At 44.2% G+C, this 26,200-nt stretch overlaps 1 protein-coding gene across 1 annotated transcript in view; it reads right to left on the reverse strand.

Annotated features, from left to right (window-relative positions):
* Positions 1–26,200, reverse strand: part of TTC3 (tetratricopeptide repeat domain 3) — a 331,906-nt gene that overhangs the window by 170,294 nt on the left and 135,412 nt on the right. The window contains exons 17-20 of the mRNA XM_029603249.1: positions 15,288–15,351; positions 8,564–8,639; positions 6,641–6,778; positions 3,696–3,776 (exon numbers count right to left, since the gene is read on the reverse strand). Coding sequence (XP_029459109.1) covers positions 3,696–3,776; positions 6,641–6,778; positions 8,564–8,639; positions 15,288–15,351 — 359 coding nt within the window. The remainder of the gene's footprint in view (positions 1–3,695; positions 3,777–6,640; positions 6,779–8,563; positions 8,640–15,287; positions 15,352–26,200) is intronic.

The following is a 26,200-nucleotide window of genomic DNA, read 5'->3' on the forward strand; positions in this document are numbered from 1 at the left end:
CCACCACTGAGGCCACTCCTCTGGCCGAAGTATGGACTAGATCTGAGCCCGCATCAGCTAAAAAGGCGGCAGTGGGTTCCATAACCGCTCTGGAATTCACCCTCGAGACATCCACCTCCTGAGAGAGGAGTAGGCATGAACGAGCTACCAGGGCACAACAAGAAGCAATCTGGACTCCATCCGTCTATCATGCGCATCTTTTAAGACCGCTCCTCCCTCCACTAGGATAGCTGTTTGCTTAGAGACAGCACAGGACAACGCATCCACTTTAAGGAAACGCAAATGCTCTCTCACTGCTGGATCCAGTGGGTATAGTGCTTCTAACACTCGGCCCCCTTTAAAACTTGCTTCTGGGGCATCCCATTCCAGGTTAATCAACTCCTGGATGGCTTCCAGGAAAGTAGCAAAAGGCTTTCCGTAGGGAAATCAGATTGTCCGGGTTCCTGCCAGGGATATCCTTGGTGAGGCAGGGCATGCCTCTAGGTCTTCTGATAGGGCTGGGAGAATGAGGGCTTACCAGCTGAGGTTCTGTCCAGACAGGGGCAAGTGAGTAGCAGACTGCGCCTGTACGAAGGCTTGAAGGCCCTGGAATAATTCCACCCAAGAGAAGGCAGATGGATCCATGCCTAGCCCAGGAGGTACTGGGGTAGATGCCACTGAATTTCCCTCTCCCATGGATGACCCAACCATGGGGGTACCCAGATCCAAGGTACTTCCAAGTTAAGGCTGTGGCTAATCCATCCTCTGAATTGAAGGAGCCTGGCTTAGCAAAGTCCAGGGAGACCAACTCTCCCTAGACTTCCTCACAGTGCTGACATAAGATGGAATCCAGGTCAGACTGTGAAGCCCTAATGACAAGCAGTGCAGAGAGAAAGGCTCTTATGTTTCTTGGCTGCCGGAGCCATTGGTGACAGTAACTGTGCGTTCTAACAGCTCGTGCTTAAACTTTTATGCACATGGATTTCAGGTGCCTAAGCGGGATGAGGCGAGGCTCATGCACAGTCCGTGTGCCCGGCTTAACCAGTATTCTGCGCTTAGTAGGTTGTGCATGCATGTACACACATGCCACAATGTGCACATTGTGTGCGCAGAGCCGATGCATTGCGTGTACCAATGCTCTTTGAAGGGCAATACAGAATGCATAAAAATGCGCGCAAGATGGCACTGCTGCAGCCTACCACACGATGTGCCGACCAAGCCTAAAGCGGGGCCTAGCCCACCTGGGGGGCCGCTCAAACCCCTTACCCCAACAGGATTGGGAACGAAGTTGGCACGGTGCACCGAGCAAGGAGACCGGAGAAAGTCTTAGCGAAAATCCCTCCAATGTCTCTGAATCGGGAGGTAAATCTTCGTTTCTTCTTTTTTTCTTTTTTTTTTTTTAAACTTACCTAGGCTCAGCGCTTATCAGCTGAATACAGAGATGGTCTCTGGCCGAGGGGGAGAGGGCTTTGGCCGTCACCACCGCGCTTGACTTCCTGCACCCGCTGCCTTACAGCTGCTTAAGCAGCAAAGTCCATGCCGGGAAACGGCTACCGGACCAAGGCACACCTGTGAGGGATCTTGGAAATCACCTCAGGAATTCTCAACTGGGGGAGGGACCTTTAGGTATCACCACAGGAGAGTGGTGCTCAATTTTTCCTCCATTTTAAATGTAGAATTTCTCCTTCCAAAAAGTACAGCAATTCCCATAGGGAGAGGTACATCCAACATCTGCTGGAGACAGAGAAATACTGAGGGACTGCAAGTGGCACACTGGGTTATGTACGGTGTCAGTGTAACTTTCTCTGTCTCCAAAACCCAGAAGTCTGGACTGATCTGGGTACGTACGGGGAAATACTTATCCAGCTATGTGCTGAGCGCTGAATGGAGCAGGATATTCAGCCGCCGTCACTTATCTAGCTAAGTGGCGCTGAATATTGGCTTCTGTGTAAATGAGCTTTTTCAAGTTTCTCAGGAACTGAAGCAGCAGCACCAGCCGTCTTATTCAAAGCACCAACATGCCTGCACCTTGATGACACTGATAACCCTTGTAACTCTTGTTGTTCAGTCTCTCTTTGTTAAAAAAAAAAAAAAAAACTATGAAAAATGGACAAATTTTAGACAGGAGGCAGCTCATAACCAGATGATCCCCAAGAAGATCGCGTTCCGTGACATTGCAAAACTGGATCAGTCCTCTATCCTTTAGAGTACACAGATATTGACTTCTCAACTTTTGTCATTAGATCCACAGTTCGTGTACCATGACTGGCTTTTTAACTGTGCTTACACAAGTTCTAGTTAATGTTTCAGTTCTGCTATGTTTTAATTTAGCGCTCTATAATTTTTAAGATAACCTATTATGTCTATTATTTTATTGTTCTTAGCTTAAATTAATGTCTTTTATTGACATTAGCACTTATTTTATATTGCTTTGATAATTTTAGTACCGTTTTAGAATTATGCATTGTTCTCTTAACTGTTTAATAATATTGATTGAGTGTCTTATATTCACTGTTTTATGTTTACTCATTGTAAACAGATGTGCTGGTATATAAAAAGTAATAAACTATAGTCCTCCTCTCTACATCCTCAACTACAGACTCCTGCCTCATCTAGGGTGGCAACAGCAAGCAGTATTTCAAAACATGCCTTGCATATGTGTATATAATCATCTTTGGTTTCTAGACAAACTAAAATAGATTGTGATGTGCCCTAGATTAATACTGTCTGCTTTCTGTACATCTTTCATGCATGGTCTTCGAGGATGCTGGAAATGACAACACCTAGAACCTTCTTCTCAGAAACAACTAACAAGGCAAGACCAGTGGCTGACTGGCAATGCCAGGCACTGCCATACATAGGACCTGAGTTTGATTCTCTTCCATTCCCTGGGTTGCTGGGGACTTTGCAAACGCAGTATTCACAACCTATGCGTGGGGAGTAAGGAAGTCTCAGTCATTGCACAACAGCAACACCTCCTGGCTGAATTATAAAGCCCACAATTGCAGGGCTCTAGAAGGAGCCCTTGTGCATGGGTTCCTGGAGTCCCAGCAGAGGGCTGTCACTGTAATGTTTGGGCTTACTTGGAAGAGGAATACACAACTGTGGAAAAACCCTAGGGAGTTGTGAATGAAGGTGGCACGATGCCACCACCCGACAGAGATTACTGCTGGGCCAAAATTAAAAAAATAAATAAAAATGGGGATGGATTCTGTCATTTAGAACGTAAATCTGCCTAGGGCTGTTATTTCCCAAATGCATCTAAACATAGAAACATAGAAACATAGAAATGACGGCAGAAGAAGACCAAACGGCCCATCCAGTCTGCCCAGCAAGCTTCACACATTTTTTCTGACCACAATACCCTCACAGCTGCTACCCGCGACCCGTTTAATCTAAGCAGTTTTTCTTAAATGAACAACCCACTCTCTGGCACTCTCCCTATTTTGATATCATCTTCTAACTTTGCTGGCTGGCTCTTGGCAGCCTTCTCAAAGAGACTCATATACAGACGGAAATAGTGCAGAGTCCAACTCTCGATTCCTGATAAACTCCCAATTGTAACTCCACATTAGACACAGCAGCTGGAGTCAGGACATGAACCTAGAATTCCCATAGGCTAGGACATACCACTGCTGCCGAACTACGGGTCCTCAACCTTCCTCCTTTCCTTCTCACAAAATATTTAACACATTACAACACTTTTATAGTCTTACCTCAGGCTGACCTATCCCAAGGAGGGCATTAGCGTGTCCATAAATAAGTACTACATAGTCAATTTTAGCAAGATTCACTTTCTGGAATATAAGCAGATGAGAAGAAACGTTATTTCCTGCTACGTGAAGCGATTGCTTGATAGTTCCACTTATTTTTATTTACACGTATTGGTGGTTAAATTTAATGAAAACACAAACATATTTCATAATCAAGGTATGGAATATTTCTACCACATTTCTGCAATGTTACTAGATGTGCGAATATCCTAGATGGGTGAAGCAGGAAAACAAGCAGAGGAATGCGCATAGTTAGTAGGTCTTGCCAGTTGTCCTCAACTGTGAATTGTATCCCCTTTCAAATCCTAGACAGAACGTGGCCTGTAGGGACATCAAGAGTCTAGTGCTTTCCCCTGTCTTCAGTCAGGGTCCATCCCAAAACTGAGATTTGTCTAACCTGCTCTTAAAAGCCTCCAATGACAGATTGCACTACCTTCCCAGGTAACTGCTTACAGCCTTTATTTGGTGTTAGAAAGTTCATCCGAATATCTAACCTAAATCTTTGCTGTTGCAACTGTAGCCCAGCACTTCCTTGTTCAATTGACCATCTCCCTCTTATAGTCCCTCCCACAGGTATCTGACTGCTGCTGTTCTTCACTCCTCAGTCTTAGGCTACATACACAAAAACTCCTTCAACGTTTCCCCTCACATATCATATTGTCTAGAGTTCTTGCATTCGTGCTGTCTTCTGGGCTTGCTCCAAAATCTTCACGCTGGCTTCGAAAGATGAAGCCCAAAAGCGGACTTAAGAACATAAGAAGTGTCATACTGGCTCAGACCAAAGGCTCATCAAGTCCAGCATCCTGGCCCAATCCCAAAGAACAGGAACTGTCCTTCTTGCTTATAACCAGGGATAACCAAGTCTACCTGGCTAATAATGGCCTTATGGACTTTCACTCCAAGATCTTGTCTAAACCCAGCTAAGCTAACTGCTTTTACCACCTCTTCAGGCAACAAACTCCACAGTTTGTTTGCTAAGTGAAAAAATACTTTTCCCGTTTTAAATGTGTTACCTATTAGTCCTAGTACTATTGGAAAGGGTAACTGTTTCCCATTTATGATTTTACAGGCTTCTATCATATCTCCTCCAGGATAAAGAGCTTTAACCTGTTTAACGATTCCTCATAGGGGAGCTGTTCCATCCTAGGTATCATTTTGGTCGCCCTTCTCTGTACCTACCGTATTTTAGCTCTGCTATATCTTTTTTGACATAGGGTGATCAGACATGCACAAAACACTCAAGATGTGAAGGCACCATATTTTGATACAGAGGCATTAAGATATCCTGTTTTAATTTTCCCATTCCTTTCCAAATAATACCTAACATTTGGTATGCCAACAAAAGCCTAACTAACTTACATGTGCTAGTCCCATTAACATAACCCAGTAAGGTAAAAATAAGTCTTTGTTATAATGTCATAATGCCTCTATATCGCTCCATGGTGAGACCGCACCTTGAATATTGTGTACAATTCTGGTCGCCAGATCTCAAAAAAAGATATAGTTGCGATGGAGTATGTACAGAGAAGGGCTACCAAAATGATAAAGGGGATGGAACAGCTCCCCTATGAGGAAAGGCTGAAGAGGTTAGGGCTGTTCAGCTTGGAGAAGAGATGGCTGAGGGGGGATATGATAGAGGTCTTGAACGAGTAGATGTGACTCGGTTATTTACACTTTCGAATAATAGAAGGACTAGGGGGCATTCCATGAAGTTAGCAAGTAGCACATTTATTTTTTATTTTAAAATGTTTATATACCGCTTTTACAATTCGGAGGAATTAATCAAAACGGTTCACAGCCAAACATACATAATAAGTAAACTTAACAAATAAAAACAAATTAAAACTAACAATTAAAATAATGACACAATAAACATTCAAGACCTGCGGCTTTTAAACAATAAAATTACAGACGGAGTGAATGAAAAGAATTCTTATGGGTGTTGTATGAATTGAAAGTAAAATTGAAAATAAATATGAAAAATTTAAGACGAATCGGAGAAAATTCTTTTACTCAACGCACAATAAAGCTCTGGAATTTGTTGCCTGAGGATGTGGTTAGTGCAGTTAGTGTAGCTGGGTTCAAAAAAGGTTTGGATAAATTCTTGGAGAAGTCCATTAACGGCTATTAATCAAGTTTACTTAGGGAATAGCCACTGCTATTAATTGCATCAGAAGCATGGGATCTTCTTAGTGTTTGAATAATTGCCAGGTTCTTGTGGCCTGGTTTGGCCTCCGTTGGAAACAGGATGCTGGGCTTGATGGACCCTTGGTCTGACCCAGCATGGCAATTTCTTATGTTCTTATATCACTGCTGCACTGCTGACTCATACGCCATGTGTGGTCTTCTATCACCCTTGGATCGGCTTCTGCTGAATCATCACCTAACGTCTTCATTGCCCAGAGGGTATTTGGGCATTTCATTTTATTTCCCCTCTCACGTGTAGTACCATGTCCTCTGAAACTGCTGAATTTCATCCTATTTATTTCTCCAACTTGTCAAGATACTTTTGAATTCTAATCTGGTCTCCCCACAGGTGCTTCCAAATCCTCCCAAGTTGGGCTCCTCCACAAATTGTACAAGTGTATTCTAGTCTGCACTGCCTTTCAAGTTGTCAAAAAAAATCCCTCAGAACAGTATAGTCACATGTCCAACCACTTTGAAACATCCCCCCCCCTCCCCAACTGTGTCCTCCCAGGTTGACAATAAAACCCAGATACATTAGCAGATTTATGTTTTCCCAGCCAGTTGCGCAGCCAGTTTACATGCTAGCAGCAATTCCCTACTTTGTAAATGAACAGATTACAGGAGACGGTGTATTTACTTGGTAGAGCACTGCATATATTGTTAGCGCCTCCTAAATATAAAAATGACTAACTAGTCCTTACCGTTAGATTTGTAGGCAATAAAATATTCAGCAGCTGAGAAAAGGCTTGGGCAGCGCTGCGGCAGCGTTCATCGAGCAACGCCGTGTAGCCGTCAAGAACCAGAGACTTTGTCTTCTCCATGAGCACAGCTACAGTCAGCTACAAAAGCAAAACAAGTGGAGAGAGGGTGCAGCCTAGTGGTTAGAGCAATAGGCCGCAAATCAGGGTTCAAATCCCACATCCCCTACTGAAAACTCTTTCTGACCTTGGGCAAGTCACTCTCTTCTATTGCTTCAGTTAGCCACTTAGATTGTAAGCTCTTTGGGGCAGAGGCTTTACCGTACCTGAATTCTGTTAACTCTGGGAGCCGCCCTCAGCATCATTTGCAAAGGCAGGTTAAAAATCCAAAATCATCATCATCATCACCACAAAATTTCTTACACCAGCAAAACAGTCGTTCTACTACCTTATGGAAAGTTAACACTCAGATCCCACTGCATTCTCAAAGATAAATATAAAACTATAAAGTTGAGTGTACAAGTCGAGGAACTCCATAATGTTTGAATAAGTTTTAACATCCCTCATTTCAAGGCAGGAAATTATATGCAAGACCCTAGTTTGTGGCAATTCTACAAGGCAATAGGCCGCAGAACCTATTGTTTGCTACAGGATTATAGCTCCTCTCCCTTGTTGCCAGTTAACCTCTACAGGCACCCTCTCTCATCCTCTCCCACTGTACTGCACATCAGTTTCTTCCTTCTCCCTTAGATACAGCCCTCTCAATCCCCGCCCCCCCCCCCCTGTTGCCACTGAGAAATCCATAGACTGCTATCACTGGCATTAGTAGCAAGTGATTGTAACCCGGACTGGCCACTCTTGGAAACAGGATGCTGGGCTTGATGGACCCTCGGTCTGACCCAGTATGGCATGTTCTTACGTTCTTGCTGTTTGCTAAGTGGAAGCTGCACAGTTCAAACAGCACCTCGGAAGTAATCTCGGGGAAATCTGGCATCAATTAGCACACAGGGCTGCATTCGGAACTGTAAATTAACTCTGGCATCACTTAGCAGAAGTGGGAACTTTGGAAACAGTGTCCATTTTACAAACGAGTTATTTTTCTCCATTTTTAATATAGCACTGCAGCTCCAACCCTGGGCGGCCCATCCCCGTCCTGGCAGGAATCTTATGGCGGTAGTACTATGAGAACCCAAGGGCTGGCAGTGCCCCATTAAAAAGAATATTTAAATAAAGAATGGAATACTTTGTTTTAAAGAGACATGTCCAAAATCACAGTCTCAGATGGTAAATGACAATAGGGTTAATTTATGGTCATATTTTAGCGCTGTGAGGGATCCTGTGATTTCTCTTTTGGAGTTAACAATAGCAGCACAGAGTGAGCTCTGCAGCAAACTTGAATGTTTGTAGGTTGTACTGTCTTATACTGAACCAATATAAACGCTCGGATCCCACGGATACTTTTGACAGATGGAGGGGGGGGGGAATAATTTAGAGTTCCCCGAGGCATTCTTTACCTCCGTTTCTTGTGGCAAGAGCCATGCTCTAAAGGAGAAAAGCCTTTTTTTTTTTTTTTTTACCTCAAAATATATTTCTAGCTACTTACTTTGCTTATAAGCTATTTTCATTTCTATATGGACCTTATCAAACAGCAATTAGCAGCAGCAACAGCAGCGATTGAAACAATCAGTAACTGAGGGAATATCGCTGCCAAAGACAAAAGTATTACAAGAAAACCAAAAGATGAGAGCCTGCAGAGGGTTAAACTCGGGAAAGCTCAGCGGCTCGGAACATTTCAACTCTGTATTAAACCAGACGAGGGACAAGCTGGCACACGCAGAGGACAACAGAGGATTAGAAACCCTGACCATGGGACAGCATGTAAGCATGAAAGCCAGCCACCCACCCACTCTCTTTCATTGCCGTTACCTGTGGAGAATCATCGCAGGGGTCTCCTTTATTACTTTCCGTGCTCTTCAGATCGCTTTTCAGAGCTGTGTGCTCCCTACGAAGAAAGACACGGGTCAACATGCTTAGGAACAGGCTTAGGAACAGGAACATTCCCTTCAAGGAATGAAGGCAGTTAACAGAGAGTGTGAAAAACATAGTAACATAGTAGCATAGTAACATAGCGAATGACAGCAGATAAGCCAGTCTGCCCAGCAAGACTTATTTTATTTTATTTATTATTAGGGTATTAGCAGCTGCTGTTCCATGCAGGCTACCCCCAAGCCTTCTGCTAAGGGTAATAACTGCTGCTGCTCCGTGCAGGCTACCCCCAAGTCTTCTGTTAAGGGTAATAATTGCTGCTCCATGCAGGCTACCCCCAAGCCTTCTGCTAAGGGCAATAACTGCTGCTGCTCCATGTAGGCTACCCCCAAGCCTTCTGCTAAGGGCAATAACTGCTGCTGCTCCGTGCAGGCTACCCCCAAGCCTTCTGTTAAGGGCAATAACTGCTGCTGCTCCGTGCAGGCTACCCCCAAGCCTTCTGCTAAGGGTAATAACTGCTGCTGCTCCGTGCAGGCTACCCCCAAGCCTTCTGCTAAGGGTAATAACTGCTGCTGCTCCGTGCAGGCTACCCCCAAGCCTTCTGCTAAGGGTAATAACTGCTGCTGCTCCGTGCAGGCTACCCCCAAGCCTTCTGCTAAGGGTAATAACTGCTGCTGCTCCGTGGAGGCTACCCCCAGCCTTCTGTTAAGGGTAATAACTGCTGCTCCATGCAGGCTACCCCCAAGCCTTCTGTTAAGGGCAATAACTGCTGCTGCTCCATGCAGGTTACCCCCAGCCTTCTGCTAAGGGCAATAACTGCTGCTGCTCCATGCAGGTTACCCCCAAGCCTTCTGCTAAGGGTAATAACTGCTACTGCTCCGTGCAGGCTACCCCCAAGCCTTCTGTTAAGGGTAATAACTGCTGCTCCATGCAGGCTACCCCCAAGCCTTCTGTTAAGGGCAATAACTGCTGCTGCTCCATGCAGGCTCCCCCCAAGCCTTCTGTTAAGGGTAATAACTGCTGCTGCTCCATGCAGGTTACCCTCAAGCCTTCTGTTAAGGGCAATAACTGCTGCTGCTCCATGCAGGCTCCCCCCAAGCCTTCTGTTAAGGGTAATAACTGCTGCTCCATGCAGGTTACCCCCAAGCCTTCTGTTAAGGGCAATAACTGCTGCTGCTCCATGCAGGCTCCCCCCAAGCCTTCTGTTAAGGGTAATAACTGCTGCTCCATGCAGGTTACCCCCAAGCCTTCTGTTAAGGGCAATAACTGCTGCTGCTCCATGCAGGTTACCCCCAAACCTTCTATTAAGGGTGAAAACTGCTGCTGCTCCATGCAGGTTACCCCCAAGCCTTCTGTTAAGGGCAATAACTGCTGCTGCTCCATGCAGGTTACCCCCAAGCCTTCTGTTAAGGGTAATAACTGCTGCTGCTCCATGCAGGTTACCCCCAAGCCTTCTGTTAAGGGCAATAACTGCTGCTGCTCCATGCAGGCTCCCCCCCAAACCTTCTATTAAGGGTAAAAACTGCTGCTGCTCCATGCAGGTTACCCCCAAGCCTTCTGTTAAGGGCAATAACTGCTGCTGCTCCATGCAGGTTACCCCCAAGCCTTCTGTTAAGGGCAATAACTGCTGCTGCTCCATGCAGGTTACCCCCAAGCCTTCTGTTAAGGGCAATAACTGCTGCTGCTCCATGCAGGTTACCCCCAAGCCTTCTGTAAAGGGCAATAACTGCTGCTGCTCCATGCAGGCTCCCCCCAAACCTTCTATTAAGGGTAAAAACTGCTGCTGCTCCATGCAGGTTACCCCCAAGCCTTCTGCTAAGGGTAATAACTGCTACTGCTCCGTGCAGGCTACCCCCAAGCCTTCTGTTAAGGGTAATAACTGCTGCTCCATGCAGGCTACCCCCAAGCCTTCTGTTAAGGGCAATAACTGCTGCTGCTCCATGCAGGCTCCCCCCAAGCCTTCTGTTAAGGGCAATAACTGCTGCTGCTCCATGCAGGCTCCCCCCAAGCCTTCTGTTAAGGGTAATAACTGCTGCTCCATGCAGGTTACCCCCAAGCCTTCTGTTAAGGGCAATAACTGCTGCTGCTCCATGCAGGTTACCCCCAAACCTTCTATTAAGGGTGAAAACTGCTGCTGCTCCATGCAGGTTACCCCCAAGCCTTCTGTTAAGGGCAATAACTGCTGCTGCTCCATGCAGGTTACCCCCAAGCCTTCTGTTAAGGGTAATAACTGCTGCTGCTCCATGCAGGTTACCCCCAAGCCTTCTGTTAAGGGCAATAACTGCTGCTGCTCCATGCAGGCTCCCCCCAAACCTTCTATTAAGGGTAAAAACTGCTGCTGCTCCATGCAGGTTACCCCCAAGCCTTCTGTTAAGGGCAATAACTGCTGCTGCTCCATGCAGGTTACCCCCAAGCCTTCTGTTAAGGGCAATAACTGCTGCTGCTCCATGCAGGTTACCCCCAAACCTTCTATTAAGGGTAATAACTGCTGCTGCTCCATGCAGGCTACCCCCAAGCCTTCTGTTAAGGGCAATAACTGCTGCTGCACCATGAAGGCTACCCCCTAGCCTTCTATTAAGGGTAATAACTGCTGCTGCTCCATGCAGGCTACCCCCAAGCCTTCTGTTAAGGGTAAAGGCTGCTGCTGCTGCTCCATGCAGGCTACCCCCAAGCCTTCTGTTAAGGGTAATAACTGCTGCTGCTCCATGCAGGCTACCCCCAAACTTTCTGTTAAGGGTAATAACTGCTGCTGCTCCATGCAGGTTACCCCAAGCCTTCTGTTAAGGGTAATAACTGCTGCTCCATGCAGGCTCCCCCCAAGCCTTCTGTTAAGGGTAATAACTGCTGCTGCTCCATGCAGGCTACCCCCAAGCCTTCTGTTAAGGGTAAAAGCTGCTGCTGCTCCATGCAGGTTACCCCCCCAGCCTTCTGTTAAGGGTAATAACTGCTGCTGCTCCATGCAGGCTACCCCCAAGCCTTCTGTTAAGGGTAATAGCAGTGGCATGCGATGATATTCTCTGTAAATGCACATCCACTTCCCTTCCCCCCTATCCCAGCATAATCACATTCCTTTCCCTCTTCCTGCCCCATACCTCCCTGGCATAATCGACCAATTTTCCCTCCGCTACCACCCCTTCCTGGCCTAACTGCCTAACTTGCTCTGTCCACCCCATCTCTTCATCTCAAACAGCGAGATTTAATGTCCCAATAAGTGAGACTCGAGGCCAAAAAGTGGGATTTTTCAGGTGGTGTGTCTGGAGTATAAATCTGGAAAGATATCAGATTTGAAAATGAAAGAAGCAACACAAAACAACATTTAACCTTCATGAATTTATATTGTAACTCTTTAAACCCCTACAAAAGAAAAAAAAATAGCTTTTCCTTCCCTCTTCCCAACACCATCTTAGATCTCCTATCACTCCAACTCCATCCTAGGCCCTTTCTTTCCTAATAATAGATTTTGCATGAAAAAATAACATTCATAATACTGCCTTCTGAAGAAAAATATCACTTACAACAACTGTTTATTATATTTACATGCACTGCTGTGGTGTCAACCAGAAAACTTTGCAAAAAAGCAAAAAGGTCCTGGCCCTCGGGAAGCCTTGGGTAAACAATTACAATATAGTAAACCTCCCAAACAAAGACAGCACTGACTGACAGCACTCCCTACGCAGCAATTACTCACTAGCAGAATACCTCATTCTCTGCTATACATGCAAAACACAGACCCTCACCAAATACAGAATAGAGATATCATCAAAATATAAACACACACTCATTCTCACACATGCTCTCTCTCAAGCTCACACATATGCTCAATGCTCTAGAACTCCAGACCTGAAATGTCACAAACAGGCCAGGTTGTCAGGATATCCACCTTTCCCCTCCCACACCTAGCCCAACAGCCTTACTCCCCAGCCCCTCTCCCTTCCCACACCCATCCCTCTTTCCCAGTCCCCCTCCCCTCCGTTAAGGTCAGTGAGAGAGTATGGGAGGCCTCCCATACTCTCTCAGACTCTCACAGACCTCCCAGCATTCAAATGTTGCTGCAGGCACCTTGATCAAAAGAAACGGCCGCACAATCCTCTCCTCCTAGACTGCTACCTTTTATAATAAGTCCAGTTGCCGCTTATATCCCCTCCTTCCTACTCCCAAATCCTTCTGCACTCTGATCCGCACAGGCAGGGCAGGCCAGGAGAGCGGGTGCAGCTTCAGCTAGCAGCTCCCGGCATTCCCTGTCCCACATTTCCACACACTGCTTTTCACACGGGCAGCAGGCGGGACCCTACCTCAAGCCGAAGCAAGGTCCCACCTTCTGCCCTGTGATGTGCTGCTCTGCATCTGGTGCAACATCCCATGGGCCTGAACTGCGACAGCTGCCGATAGGCCCCCATCGCCATGAGGAGCCCTTCCTGCAGCACGGTGCTTGCTCCAGCGGGCCTTCTTATTGGCTCGGCAGCCCCAGCCCCTCCTCTGTTGTGCCACTATAGGGGTCGGGATGCAGCCTGTAAGCAGCCACAGGCTGCGGTTCCTAAAGGCCATAGCCTGCCTGCCACACAGACAAGCAACTTCGTGGCTGAAAAAAAGGTCAAGGGTTGGGGATTCACCGAATCCCTTGAAGGCCCTGACCGCATGGCACGAGGAAGAGGTCAGTAATCCACAATGCAATGGGAGCACTGAGAGGAGAGGATCTTCTTGCTGGTGGCTGAAGAGAATCAGTATGTATTGCTTTGGGGAAATTTTAGAACAGAAAAAGTTTTGAGGAGAGGTAAAGTAAGTGCGTGCGTCTGTATCTGTGTGTCTTTCTTACAAAATGAAAGCGAAAAGGTAGGAAAAAGCTTAGAGTTTGTGTGTGTTTCCCCCCTCCCACCCCTAGCTCATCCTTTGATTTACAGGCAGGAAACACTTTCACATGAAAAAACAATCAGCCTTTTTATCTAAAATACAAGATTGCCCCAGGCCTGATCAAGAATGTAATTATCCCATTGCAGATCACTATCAGCTTAATTAGTGAATAAACCAATACATTTAAAGGATTCTTATTTACACATTCATTCTCCCTTAGCAACCGAAACTGAACTAGGAACTCAACCAAATTTAAGATGAAGGCAACAATCCAGCAGCAAGAGGGGACTTTTCCAGTCTTCTGCAAAACATGTCACATATATGACTTTCTACCCACTGGTGAGAAGTTGGACGTGTGCACCCAGTCCTGGCTCTCAGAGAAAGAGTCCAATCTCTGGAGTAGCTGGAGCAGTCAGAAGTATAAAGATGAGACTTCAGGGACATAGTAGCCAAGACCTTGGTGCTGCCTTGGAGGAGGAAGGTCTCCTGCTCAGAAAGCATCAACCTGGTGCAGCAGGAAATGATCCTGTAGAAAGGACCTGCTCACCAGGTAATGCATTGTCCTCTCACACCAAGGATGTGTCTGCCCAGGAGGGAAAGGTTAGGACCACCATCATAGCTGGTGATTCGATTATTAAGAATGTACATAGCTGGGTGGCTGGTGGGCATGAGGGTCATCTGGTAACATGCCTATCTCGTGCGAAGGTGACGGACCTCACTCATCATCTAGACAGGATTTTAAGGGTAGTAGCAACTGCTGCTCCATGTAGACTACCCTCAAGCCTTCTGTTAAGGGTAATTGCAGCTGCCGCTCCATGCAGGCTACCCCCAAAAAATCCCATTCACTTCTGGCTAATTAGAATCACTGATGGGCACATGATGCTAGTCAAACACTTGCAGACTGGTGAGGGAAATTGAGAAACGTATGTGCATTACGTAGAGTAAGGTTAAGGGGAAACAGAAGAAAATGGACAAAGAGAAAGCAATATTAATTGACTACTTGACTCAGTGCAAAGACCTTTTATTTTAATCGCATTGATTGGAAACACCAATACTCTTTTTTTTTTTCATTGAGGTCTGTTCCACACTTAACTAAAGCACACTGGGATAGGTTGAGAAGAGACAAGCCTAAACCATATGATCAAGAGAAAACGAGGACTGGGTGGATAAGAGATGGGCACAAGACAACCAAAAGGTAAGAAACAAACACAAGAAAAAGAACAAACCCTAATTAAGAGAGATGTGTACAAGCCAATCTTGTGAGTAAGAAGAGGTTTGAGAAGGGAGGGTGAGCAGATGTAATTAATTTTCAAGCCTGGACAGAGGTTATTGCAGGGGGGAGGTCCCCAGATGCTGCACAAGAGCATAAGTGTGAAGGAAGCCAATGAGTAATTAATACAGCGAGCAACACTGAGAGCAAAGCTAGGCAACACAGGACAGACTGAGCTCAGATTTTCAGACTAAATAAGAAGATGTGAGAGAAAATTCAAATATGAACCTAACTGAGGAGCTGAGATTTGACAGTTGGGCAAAAAGAGAGGAGAAACAAGAACACTGTGGTGAGAAAGCCAAATCACAGAAGCAAAAAGCACACAGTATGAGCAGGTAGAAGCAGCAAGATTTGACACCCTACCCAGGGACACCTGTAAAGTGGATAACAAAAAGGATCAGGACTTACTTTTAATCACATGATGACTTGCGCACACAGATTATACCGTACATACAATAACAGCAAGAATTATAAGCACCCACTGCACATTTAGTTAACTAACGTTGTGTGGAAGAAATCATGTAAAATGGTAAAACACAATCTTACCTTGGCTGATCTGGGTCACTGGCTTTGCTCTCTGGCTGCATTTTACTGTTTTTATGCATCTGGCCTGTTACATAAACAATGAAAAAGATGCCAAGCTTTGCAGTGAAATGTTGATGCACCTATCCATACTCATTTAGAGTAGCAGTAGAAGCACAAAAAAAGTCTGCACTATTTCAGTTGGTACTTAACACAACCACCAAGCCCTTTTTTTTATTCGTTTTTTTCACCTCATGCCTTAGGAGATGACTTATACTCAAAGTCTGTGAAAGCTCTTCCTACAGAGCTGCTCCCATGTAAATAAAAACTAAAGTAGTATTGTGGGGCTGATCATCATCATCAGAGCTCCCAAGGACCAATACACGTGGACATATGAATAACCGAAGAGAACGGACCTTTAAGGAGGAGATGTATAGCCCTATAGGAAAAGCCACATTTTTTATTTTAAAAAACTGTAAAAAGTATAACATTAAATATTTGGACACAAAGACAGAAGACCTATTAATAGTAGAAGTGGGCAAACATATTTCAAAGAAATCTAGTTACTATTGCTTCTCTCTGCCAAAGGTCACATTAGCCAATGTTTCCCTTTGGAACACTTTAGAAAGGATTCAAGGGAAGTTCCAGATCTGCAGGGGGAAAGGAGATGAAAGGCTGGTGTTCTTGTATTATTTATTTATTTATCTATCGAGTTTTATATACCGTCATTCGGTTTCACCATCACATCACATAACGATAGTTAGGCCAAAAGACAAGATTACAGCCTGGATAAAAAATTGGACACCTTCACCAGCAATCCAAAGTCAATGTGCTTCCTACGAGAGCATTTCTCACGCTGGTCCTGGAATATTCCCGTCCAGTCCTCGAGAACTGCAAATAAATCAGCATATTCCTTATGAATATGCACAAGAGATTTGAGGCAATGTGCATGCAAATCTCTCACACACATATTCATGGAGGGATATCCTACAAACCTAATTGGGTGGGTGGGGGCAATCCAAGATCAGCCTGAGAAACACCAGCCTACAACACTAGGTACTATCCAAAAAAAGTTTTAGGTTGCATAATACATCCAGCAAACAATATCAATCAACAGGAAGAAACGTCTATTACTGAACAATCGCAAGGCTTGCTCCTCCAACACTCACGGCAGAATTCTAACTCACCCCTGCCGCCAAACGGCACATGCCTGAACCTTAACTGGGGAGAACTGAGAAATTACTACTTACCTGATAATTTCCTTTTCCTTAACATCATCCTTTTCAAAAGCAACTGTGGACAGACTAGAAAATCTTGATTAAAAACAGACGACCATTTCTGTACTTAACCAACAGGAAACAGTGAACTCAGGAAAGAACGTATGCATACTAGTCTAGGGACTGGAACACATAGCCACACAGGAGGACCATCACACAATCATTCAGCAGCCAAGGGCGGAAGCTGAATCTATCTATCCACCTTAAGGAAAAGGAAATTATCAGGTAAGTAGTAATTTCTCATTTCCTATCATGTGGATAGATGGATTCATGACCTGTGGGATGTATCCAAGCTACTTCTGAATAGGGAGGGAGGCTGCCTGCAGCCTGGTCAACACCGCAAGTGCAAAGGCTGCATCCTCCAGGGCCTGCACATCCAGATGATAATACCTGAAAAAGGTGTATAAGGAGGACAATGTGCAGCTCAGCAAATGTCAATAGGAGACAACAATCTAACCTCCGCCCATGACACTGCCTGAGCCCTAGTGGAATGAGCCCTATCCTGAGTTGGCAACAGCTTTTCAGCAGCCATATACACAGCCGTGACCACTTCCTTAATCCAGTGAGCTATTTGAAGCCCAGAAACTGGCTCACCTTGTTTTCCTCCACCATGAAAAACAAACAAGTGATCAGTCTTTCGAAAAGGTTTAGAAACCTCCAGATACCTCACAACATGTCTCGACATCCAAGGGACACAATAGGCAATATTCTTCAGCATTTCTTTTCTTATTCAAGGATGGCAAGGAAATGAACTGATTCAAGTGAAAATCCAAGACCACTTTAGGCAAGAATTAAGGAATAGTACGCAGCTGTATCGCTCCTGGAGTCACCCAGCTCCCGGCAAGACAAGGCCTGCAGCTTGGAAATTCCATGTGCAGACCAAACAGCCACCAGAAACAGTTGTCAAGGTCAGTAGCTACAAGGAAAAGGCTATGCAATGGTTGAAATGTAGGGTCCGCCAAGACTCCACAACAGGTACTGGTAATCGCAAGGGAGGATGAAGATGTTTCACTCTCAAGAAATGGGCAACACCTGGATGAGCCATTAAGGATTCACCATTCACCTGGCCCCTGAAACAGCGAAGAGCCTCTATCTGTACCTTCAAGGAATTAAGGGCCAACCCTTTATTCAACCCAGCCTGCAAAAATTCCAAAATGAGTAGGATCTTAACTGAATGAGAAGTACTCCTCAATCTTCACACCAAGCCTCAAACACTCACCAAACTGCACATAGGCTAAGGAAGTGGAGGACTTTCGTGCTCGTAACAAGGTGGCAATCAGCACAGTAGAATATCCACGCTTCAGCAAGCGAGCCCTCTCAAGGGTCATACCATAAGACAAAACAGGTCAGATCTTCTTGAAGGACAGGTCTCTGCTGCAACAGATTCCTGTGTGCTGGTAGGCAGAGGGGGTGAGACTACCAGGTGCCTTTGCAGATCTCCTGGGCTAATCTGGTGGCATTAAAAGCACCATCCCCCTGTGACCTTTGACCCTCTGAACTATTCTGCCCAACATGGGCCATGGGGGAAAGGTGTATAGCAGCTTGTCCTGTGGCCAGACCTGCACAAGAGCATCAATACCCAGAGACTTCAGATCTCTCCTGTGACTGAAGAATCGAGGAACCTTCGCATTGCGAAAAGTCGCCAACAGGTCTAGAAATGGAAGGCCCCAGCGATCCACTATCAGCTGAAATGCTTTATCTTACAATACCCATTTTCCTGGGTCCAGACTCTCACTGCTGAGAAAGTCTGCTCTTAAATTGTCTTTTCCTGCAATGAGCAAGGCTGAGATCTCCTGAAGATGCACTTTCGCCCATTCCATAAGTTGGTCTATCTCCTGTGACACATGCTGGCTCTTGGTTCCTCCCTGCCGATTGATGTAAGCCACCATTGTTGCATTGTCTGACATTACCTGGACCACTTGACTCTGCAACCTGCTGCTGAATTGTAAGCGCGCCAACCGGACCACCCAAGCTTCCAGCTGATTGATGTTCCAGAGAGACTCTTCTGTATTCCAGCGCCGCTTGCACAGTGAGTTCCGGACAGTAAGCTCCCCAACCCTGAAGGCTCGCATTGGTCATGAGTACCAACCAGTCCGGAGATGTCAGTGAAACTACTTTTCTCAGATGATCCGCTTGCAACCACCACTAGAGGTGAATAAAGATCCATCGGCTGGTGGAGCCAAATCGAATAGTCCTGAGACTGCGGGTTCCAACAAGACAGCAGGAGCTCTGAAGAGGACACATATGTGCTCTCATCCATGGCACTACTTCCAGGGTTGCCACCATCAAACCCAGTACCTGCATATAGGACAACACTGTCAAGCCTATAGTGTTCATCAAGAGACACGCCTGTATTATCAACTTCTGAATATGAGTTTCTGGCAGGAAAACTTTGCCCTGCTTCATGTCAAACCTAACACCCAAATACTCCAACGACTGAGATGGCTGAAGACTTCTCTTGGATAAGTTTTCCACTCAACCGAGTTCCTGCAACAGGAAGATCACCTTGCAGGTCACCAGGTGGCTCTCTTCCAGAGACTTGCCCAAACCAGCCAGGCGTCCAAATACGATTGTACCAGAATCCCATCCTCTCTCAACTCTGCCACCACCATAACCTTAGAAAAAGTTCTGGGAGCGGTGGCCAGACTTGAAACTGATAATTGCACCCCAACACCGCAAAATACAGAAAACAGATGGGAATATGGAGGTATGCCTTGGACAGATCCAGGGAGGTCAGAAATTCCCGACTGCACAGTCATTATCACTGAGTGCAAAATTTCTATGTGAAAATGAGTCACCCACAAATAACAGTTGACCCCTTTGAGATCCAGGATGGGACAAAAGGAACCCTCCCTTCTTGGGCACAACGAAATAAATGGAATATTGATCCGTATTTTCTTCAGACGTGGGTACTGGAACCAAAGTTCTCAGACTGAGGAGCCTTGACAGTGTATACTCCACTGCCTGCTTCTTCTGCAGGGAGTGGCAGGGAGACACCAAGAACATGTCCAGAGGAACACTGCGAAACTCAGTGCATATCCCTCTTGTATCACACCTCCAGGACCAACTGATTTTATTTATTTATTTATTTTTAATTTTTTTATATGCCGAGGTTCTTGTATGAAATACAAATCACTCCGGTTTACATAAAACAGTGAAATGCCCCCCCAAAAAAAGGGGGGGGGGCTTTACATAGAACAATTGAACAAAGTACAAATTGAACAAAGTATAGTATAGTTACAAGAAACGTTTGAACTCAGAATCATAATACCGTTAAAAAGTCAGAATATGATAAACTCAATCATGGACCACCTCATTAAGTTATCATTGCAACTAGGCAGCATTAAGTGTCTGGGAAGGCTTGGCGGAAGAGCCAGGTTTTTAGGGGTTTTTTTGAACTCCTGATGACTCCTGATGACTCCTGATGACTTGGTTCAAGTCTTAGATCTGGGGGGAGCGTGTTCCATTGGTGGGGGCCTGCTGAAGATAGTGCTCATTTCCTTAGTGATGTTTTTGCCGGCGGGGCATACAGTGTGCCTTTGTATGCGCTTCTGATGGGTCTGGAAGATGTATGAGGTTGAAGGTTGAAGTTGTGTGCTTAACATGATGGGAGCGAGTTTGTGTGTCGCTTTGTGAACGATTGTGAGAACTTTAAAGAGGATCCTGTGTTTGCACTACTTACCGAGAGATCCTGTGTTTGTACTACTTACCGAGAGATCAACTATTATTGAGACTGTTTTTACCTGAGGAAGCTTTTTACAAGCGAGCTTTGGTCTCCAAGCAATCTTCCCGCGCTACAGCGATCCAGCCTCGGCTAGACACGCCCCCCCTCTACACGTCATCTGGGGGTGACGCTGATAAAAACCGCGGAGTCACTGGAGGGGCAAAACCTTTGCCTTGACCTCCGAATTTGCACTACTTACCGAGAGATCAACTATTATTGAGACTGTTTTTACCTGAGGAAGCTTTTTACAAGCGAGCTTTGGTCTCCAAGCAATCTTCCCGCGCTACAGCGATCCAGCCTCGGCTAGACACGCCCCCCCTCTACACGTCATCTGGGGGTGACGCTGATAAAAACCGCGGAGTCACTGGAGGGGCAAAACCTTTGCCTTGACCTCCGAATTTGCACTACTTACCGAGAGATCAACTATTATTGAGACTGTTTTTACCTGAGGAAGCTTTTTACAAGCGAGCTTTGGTCTCCAAGCAATCTTCCCGCGCTACAGCGATCCAGCCTCGGCTAGACACGCCCCCCCTCTACACGTCATCTGGGGGTGACGCTGATAAAAACCGCAGAGCCACTGAAGGCGTCGCGCGACGAAGGAGTGAGACAAAGGGGCCTGCCCCTTTGCGAGCCCCTTCGCGAGACCTGAGCAAAAATACGGAAGTACCAGACTGAGAAAGAAAGAGACAACATGGAGATTCAGAAAGTGTTTGGACAGGGTCGGTACAATTCATTATATAATGGTCGTAGTATATGTTATAGGTCCATAGGTATAAATAGGCATAATTTATGTACCATCTCTCCTATAACTACTAGTTTACCCATTTTATTTGCCGCACTTTCAATTGTGTATTGCAACGCCCAATCTATTAGGCAAAAAATTCCTGTTTTTACAGATCTTTTAAAAGATAAAAAGCCAGACTTTTTATTACTAACAGAAACATGGCTAGCAGAAACAGATACGGTAATACTAAATAGTCTATGCCCGAATGATTATAAGGTTTTCTCACTGTCTAGAACAAAACGTAAAGGAGGTGGAATTGTGGCGCTTATAAAATCTTCTATTAATCCAACTAGAAAAATTATAGTAGATACAGATCCATTTGAAATTCTTATAATTACAGCGTTGCCAGTGAATCTTATTATTGTGTATTGTCCCCCAACTACTTTAGAGAAGCATTTATCAAAATTTCTAGAACTTATTACATCTTTAAAACTGAACTTGGAAAATACTATTTTATTAGGGGATTTTAATGTACATGTAAATCTACCAAATAAGCCTATTCATGTGATTTCATTTTTAGAAGCCATGAATGGCTTAGGTTGGTCGCAATTAATCTCCGCTCCCACTCATAGAAAAGGAAACACATTAGACTTGGTATTCTATAATTCTTTATCGACCACTATTCCCTTGGATAAAGTTAAGAATGAAGAAGTTCCATGGTCTGATCATCATTTAATTTCCTTTTCAGCAGTCATGAATAATACTATCACAGCATTACCTTCTAGAAAAAGGATTAATATTAGAAGGAAGTTTACAAATGAGGAATTTGTGATTGAGTTCGCTAATAAATTACCAATAACAGTGCAAGATGTAGTAGAAGAAACAATTGACTGTTGGAATAATGCCATTATAGACACTTTAAATACTATCGCTCCGTTAAAACCTACGGTTATCCACAAGGAAAAGAAATTAAGTAATCCTTGGTATACAAACGCGCTACATGAATTAAAAAAATCCTTGAGAAAAAATGAGCGTCGGTGGAGAAAACATAAAAATATGCAAAATAAAAACAAATACTTTGCAATACTGAGAAAATACAAACAAGATATAAATATAGCTAAGAAGGAGTTTTATGCAAATAAAATTAATTTGGCTAATAAAAATCCACAAAGTCTGTTTAATATAGTCAAGGCACTGGTGTCACCTCCGAGTTCCGAGTTTTCGGAGATTGAAGAGGACACCTGTGAGAAAATAGCTTTATTTTTTCAACAAAAAACAAATAATATTGTTGCAGAATTTAAGAACTTACCTTACCCAAATTATGCAGACCATACCCCAGTTTATAACTGGAGTTCATTTGATCTTGTCTCAAATGATATAATTCAAAAAATAATAAAAAAACAAAAGGCATCTAACTCCCCATTAAATCCCTGTTCGGGTGCCATCTTTAAAGAATTAGGTGATTACTGTCCAGAAATAATATGCTCTATCATAAACCAATCACTGGAATCTGGTATTTTTCCACATCAACTGAAATTAGCATCTATCACACCAATTCAAAAAAACAAAACATCTTCGTTATTAGATTTCACGAATTTCAGACCAATCGCATCTCTTACCTCTCTATCTAAAACAATCGAATCATTCGTGCTTCATCAGTTGAGAGATTATTTATCAGAACATGACATTTTACACCCAGATCAACATGGATTCAGAAAGGGCTATTCAACCGAGACCCTCTTACTTTCATCTTTTGACACTTATATACGAGGATTTGATTCTAATACTGATTATCTTTTGATCCTACTGGACATATCAGCAGCGTTTGACACGCTTGATCACAAGATTCTATTATCTAGACTTCAAGCGATTGGTATACAAGCTACAGTATTGAACTGGTTTACCAGCTATCTCACCAACCGATTTTGCCAAATAAATTTTAAAGGCAAATCTTCATCAATTTATATTCAAAATACTGGGGTCCCGCAAGGGTCATCCTTGTCACCGGTTTTGTTTAATATTTATCTTCTCCCACTGTGCCATATTCTAGCTACATTGGATGTTCACTTTAAGATTTACGCGGATGACATCCAAATTTACGTCCCTTATAAATCTTCCTGGGCCGAGACAATTTCATTGTGTAACCTTTATGTTAAGACAACTGAACAATGGTTAAGCCATAGTCGACTTAAACTTAATGCCAAAAAAACAGAACTTCTTCTTCTGAGTGTATTAGAGAACCCTATAAATGGCCCTCCTCCACTGGTCACTCTAGGTAGTGAGGTAATTAAAGTTAAGAAAGTCGCCCGCAATTTGGGAATCCAAATAGACACAAATCTATCCTTATCGCACCATGTTTCTAATTTGGTAAAAAATTCATTTTTTAAGTTGCACACCTTAAAAAGATTAAAACCTTTACTCTTCAAAAATGATTTTCAAACTGTGCTTCAAGCTCTCATTTTTTCTGGTCTAGACTATTGTAATAGTCTATTTTTGGGTCTTTCAGATTCCGTGATAAAACCATTACAACAAATACAGAATTCAGCGGCTCGTTTATTAGTAGGATTGCCGATGAGACATCATATTTCTCCGATTTTGCATAAGTTACACTGGCTTCCGATTAAATATCGTGTAAAATACAAAGTTCTCTCTTTAATTCACTCGTTAATTCATGATCCTGATTCAACATGGCTTTGTACATCTTTACGGTTGTATAAACCGACGAGACACCTCAGATCTACATCTCAATATTTGCTTGATGTTCCCACAGTTAGACTGGCAAGACTAAATATGACCAGGGAAAGAGCCTTCTCAGTGGCAGGACCTTTGCTGTGGAATTCACTTCCTAACTTCTTAAGGCAAATTACCAGTCATAGTGAATTCAAGAAGGCAGTAAAAACTTATTTATTTAAGATTGCATATGGCCATCTCGATAATCTGAACACCTAAGTTTCATAAGTTACAAAACTTATGTATCTATTGATTGCCTGATTATACATCTATTAGGAGTATGCTCTTTATGAGTTATATCCTCAAGGTTTACTATTTCCTTTTCTAACTTTACTTGTTTTTGTTAAAAATTAGTTTATTTTATTTATAAGAGTAGGGATTATAAAGATATAATGTATTTTTATTCTTTCTATTAACTTTTTATTTAACTTCTGTTGTTAATTCGATTTTAATTTATTTGATTTTATAATTTTTATTTTAATTGATTTAAATTTAATTTCTGGTTAATTTTTTCTTTATAATTTGTCTCTTGTAAACCGTCTTGATCAAACTAGTTTGTAAAGACGGTATAGAAATATTTTTAAATAAATAAATAAATAAATAATAGGAAGCCAGCGAAGGTTGCGGAGAATTGGAGTGATATGTTCTCTTTTGTTGGAGTTTGTGAGGATTCTGGCGGCGGCGTTCTGTACCATTTGTAGGGGTTTGATAGTGTTTGTGGGGAGTCCGAGTAGAAGGGAGTTGCAATAATCGAGCTTAGATAGTATGATGGATTGGAGTACTAGCCGGAAGTCATTGAAGTGAAGGAGGGGGTTTTAGCTTTCTGAGGACTTGCAGTTTGTAAAAGCAGTCCTTTGTGGTGGTGTTTATAAACTTTTTTAGGTTTAAATTGTTGTCTAGCCAGGCTCCTAGATCCCTGATGGCAGGAGAGAAATTGCTATTTGAGTTTGTTGATTGAGAGGAGCTTGATGAGATGGTGGAGGGGTCTTGGGAGATAATGAGCATTTCCGTTTTATTGCCATTCAATACTAAGTTGAGGCTAGAGAGTAGGTCTTTTATTGGCTGAAGGCAGTCATTCCAATAGGTGATAGTTTTTTGAAGGGATTCTGTGATCGGGATAAGGATCCAATGTGATTTCGACCCACCTCTGATTAGAGACGGAGAGAGACATCCACTATTTCCTGTTCTCAGGGGTGGGTTGGCAAACATTCATTGGGAGGCTTGGGAGGTTCCACTACCTGAGCCCGCGCCCCACCTGGGCTGTATGGGACGAAAGGACCGAGACCTACTGAAAGGCTGAGTTCTCTGAAAGGTCACCCCTCTGTAGGGACAAAACCGCTTGGAACCCCTGAGATGACCCCTCATACCAAAGGGGCGTGGTGACTGCTTCTTATCCTCCAGCAACCGAGGAACTAGGGATTCACCCTATTTACTGGCCAGTTTCTCCAACTCACTCCCAAACAAAAGCGAACCTTTAAAAGGCAATTTCACAAGATTAGCTTTGGAGTTTGCATCGGCTGACCAATTTCTCAGTCATAACTGATGCCTAGCCGCTATCACCGAAGCCACATCTCCATCCGAAATGCAGACCAAATTGCAGCCCGCATCTGCTAAAAAAGGCAGTGGCATGCTCCATAATTGCCCTAGAATTCACCCCAGTCATCAACCTCCTGAGAGAGAAGCAAACAAGAGCAAGCCACCAGGAAATAACAAGAAGCTATCTGCAAGATCATTGCCACTGCTTCAAATGCTTGCTCAAGGATGGCCTCAATCCTCCTATCATGCACATCATTCAAAGCCGCTCCTCTGAGAGAGAAGCAAATGAGCGAGCTACTAGGGAACAACAAGAAGCTATCTGCAAGGGCATTGCTACTGCTTCAAATGCTTGCTTAAGGATGGCCTCAATCCTTGCACATCCTTCAAAGCCGCTCCTCTCTCCACGGGGAGAGTCATCCGTTTAGAGTCGGCATAGACCAGTGCATCCACTTCAGAAAACGAAGACACTCTCTCACCATGGGATCCAGGGGGTACAGGCCTTCCAAGATCCGACCCCCTTTGAAATTTGCCTCTGGAGCATCCCACTGAAGATCAATCAATTCTTGAATGGCCTCCATAACAGGGAAAAAACAGGAAGCTTTATGCAGAGAAACCAAAATGGGATTTTTCTTTCGCTCAGACATGGAATCTGTCCCAGGTACTCCCAGCATCTGGGAAATCAGGGCCGGCAGTTCATCTCTATGAAAGAACCGCAACATAGTCCTATATGGTTCCAGTCCCGGAGAAATATTCCCATCCTCCAGAGTCCGGATTTGCCTCTTCATCAGTGCCATCAATATTCCTATCGAGAGTACCTGCAGTCAATCAGTGCTTAACAGTAGTACCGGAAGAGGGAGAGGCCACCGTCTGAGGATGTGATCTGACAAGATTAGACGGGGCTGAGTACTGCACCTGAAGAAAGGATTGCAATCCTTGAAAAAATTCT

The sequence above is a fragment of the Rhinatrema bivittatum genome, chromosome 5 (genome assembly GCF_901001135.1).
Source record: "Rhinatrema bivittatum chromosome 5, aRhiBiv1.1, whole genome shotgun sequence".
Lineage (NCBI taxonomy): Eukaryota > Metazoa > Chordata > Amphibia > Gymnophiona > Rhinatrematidae > Rhinatrema > Rhinatrema bivittatum.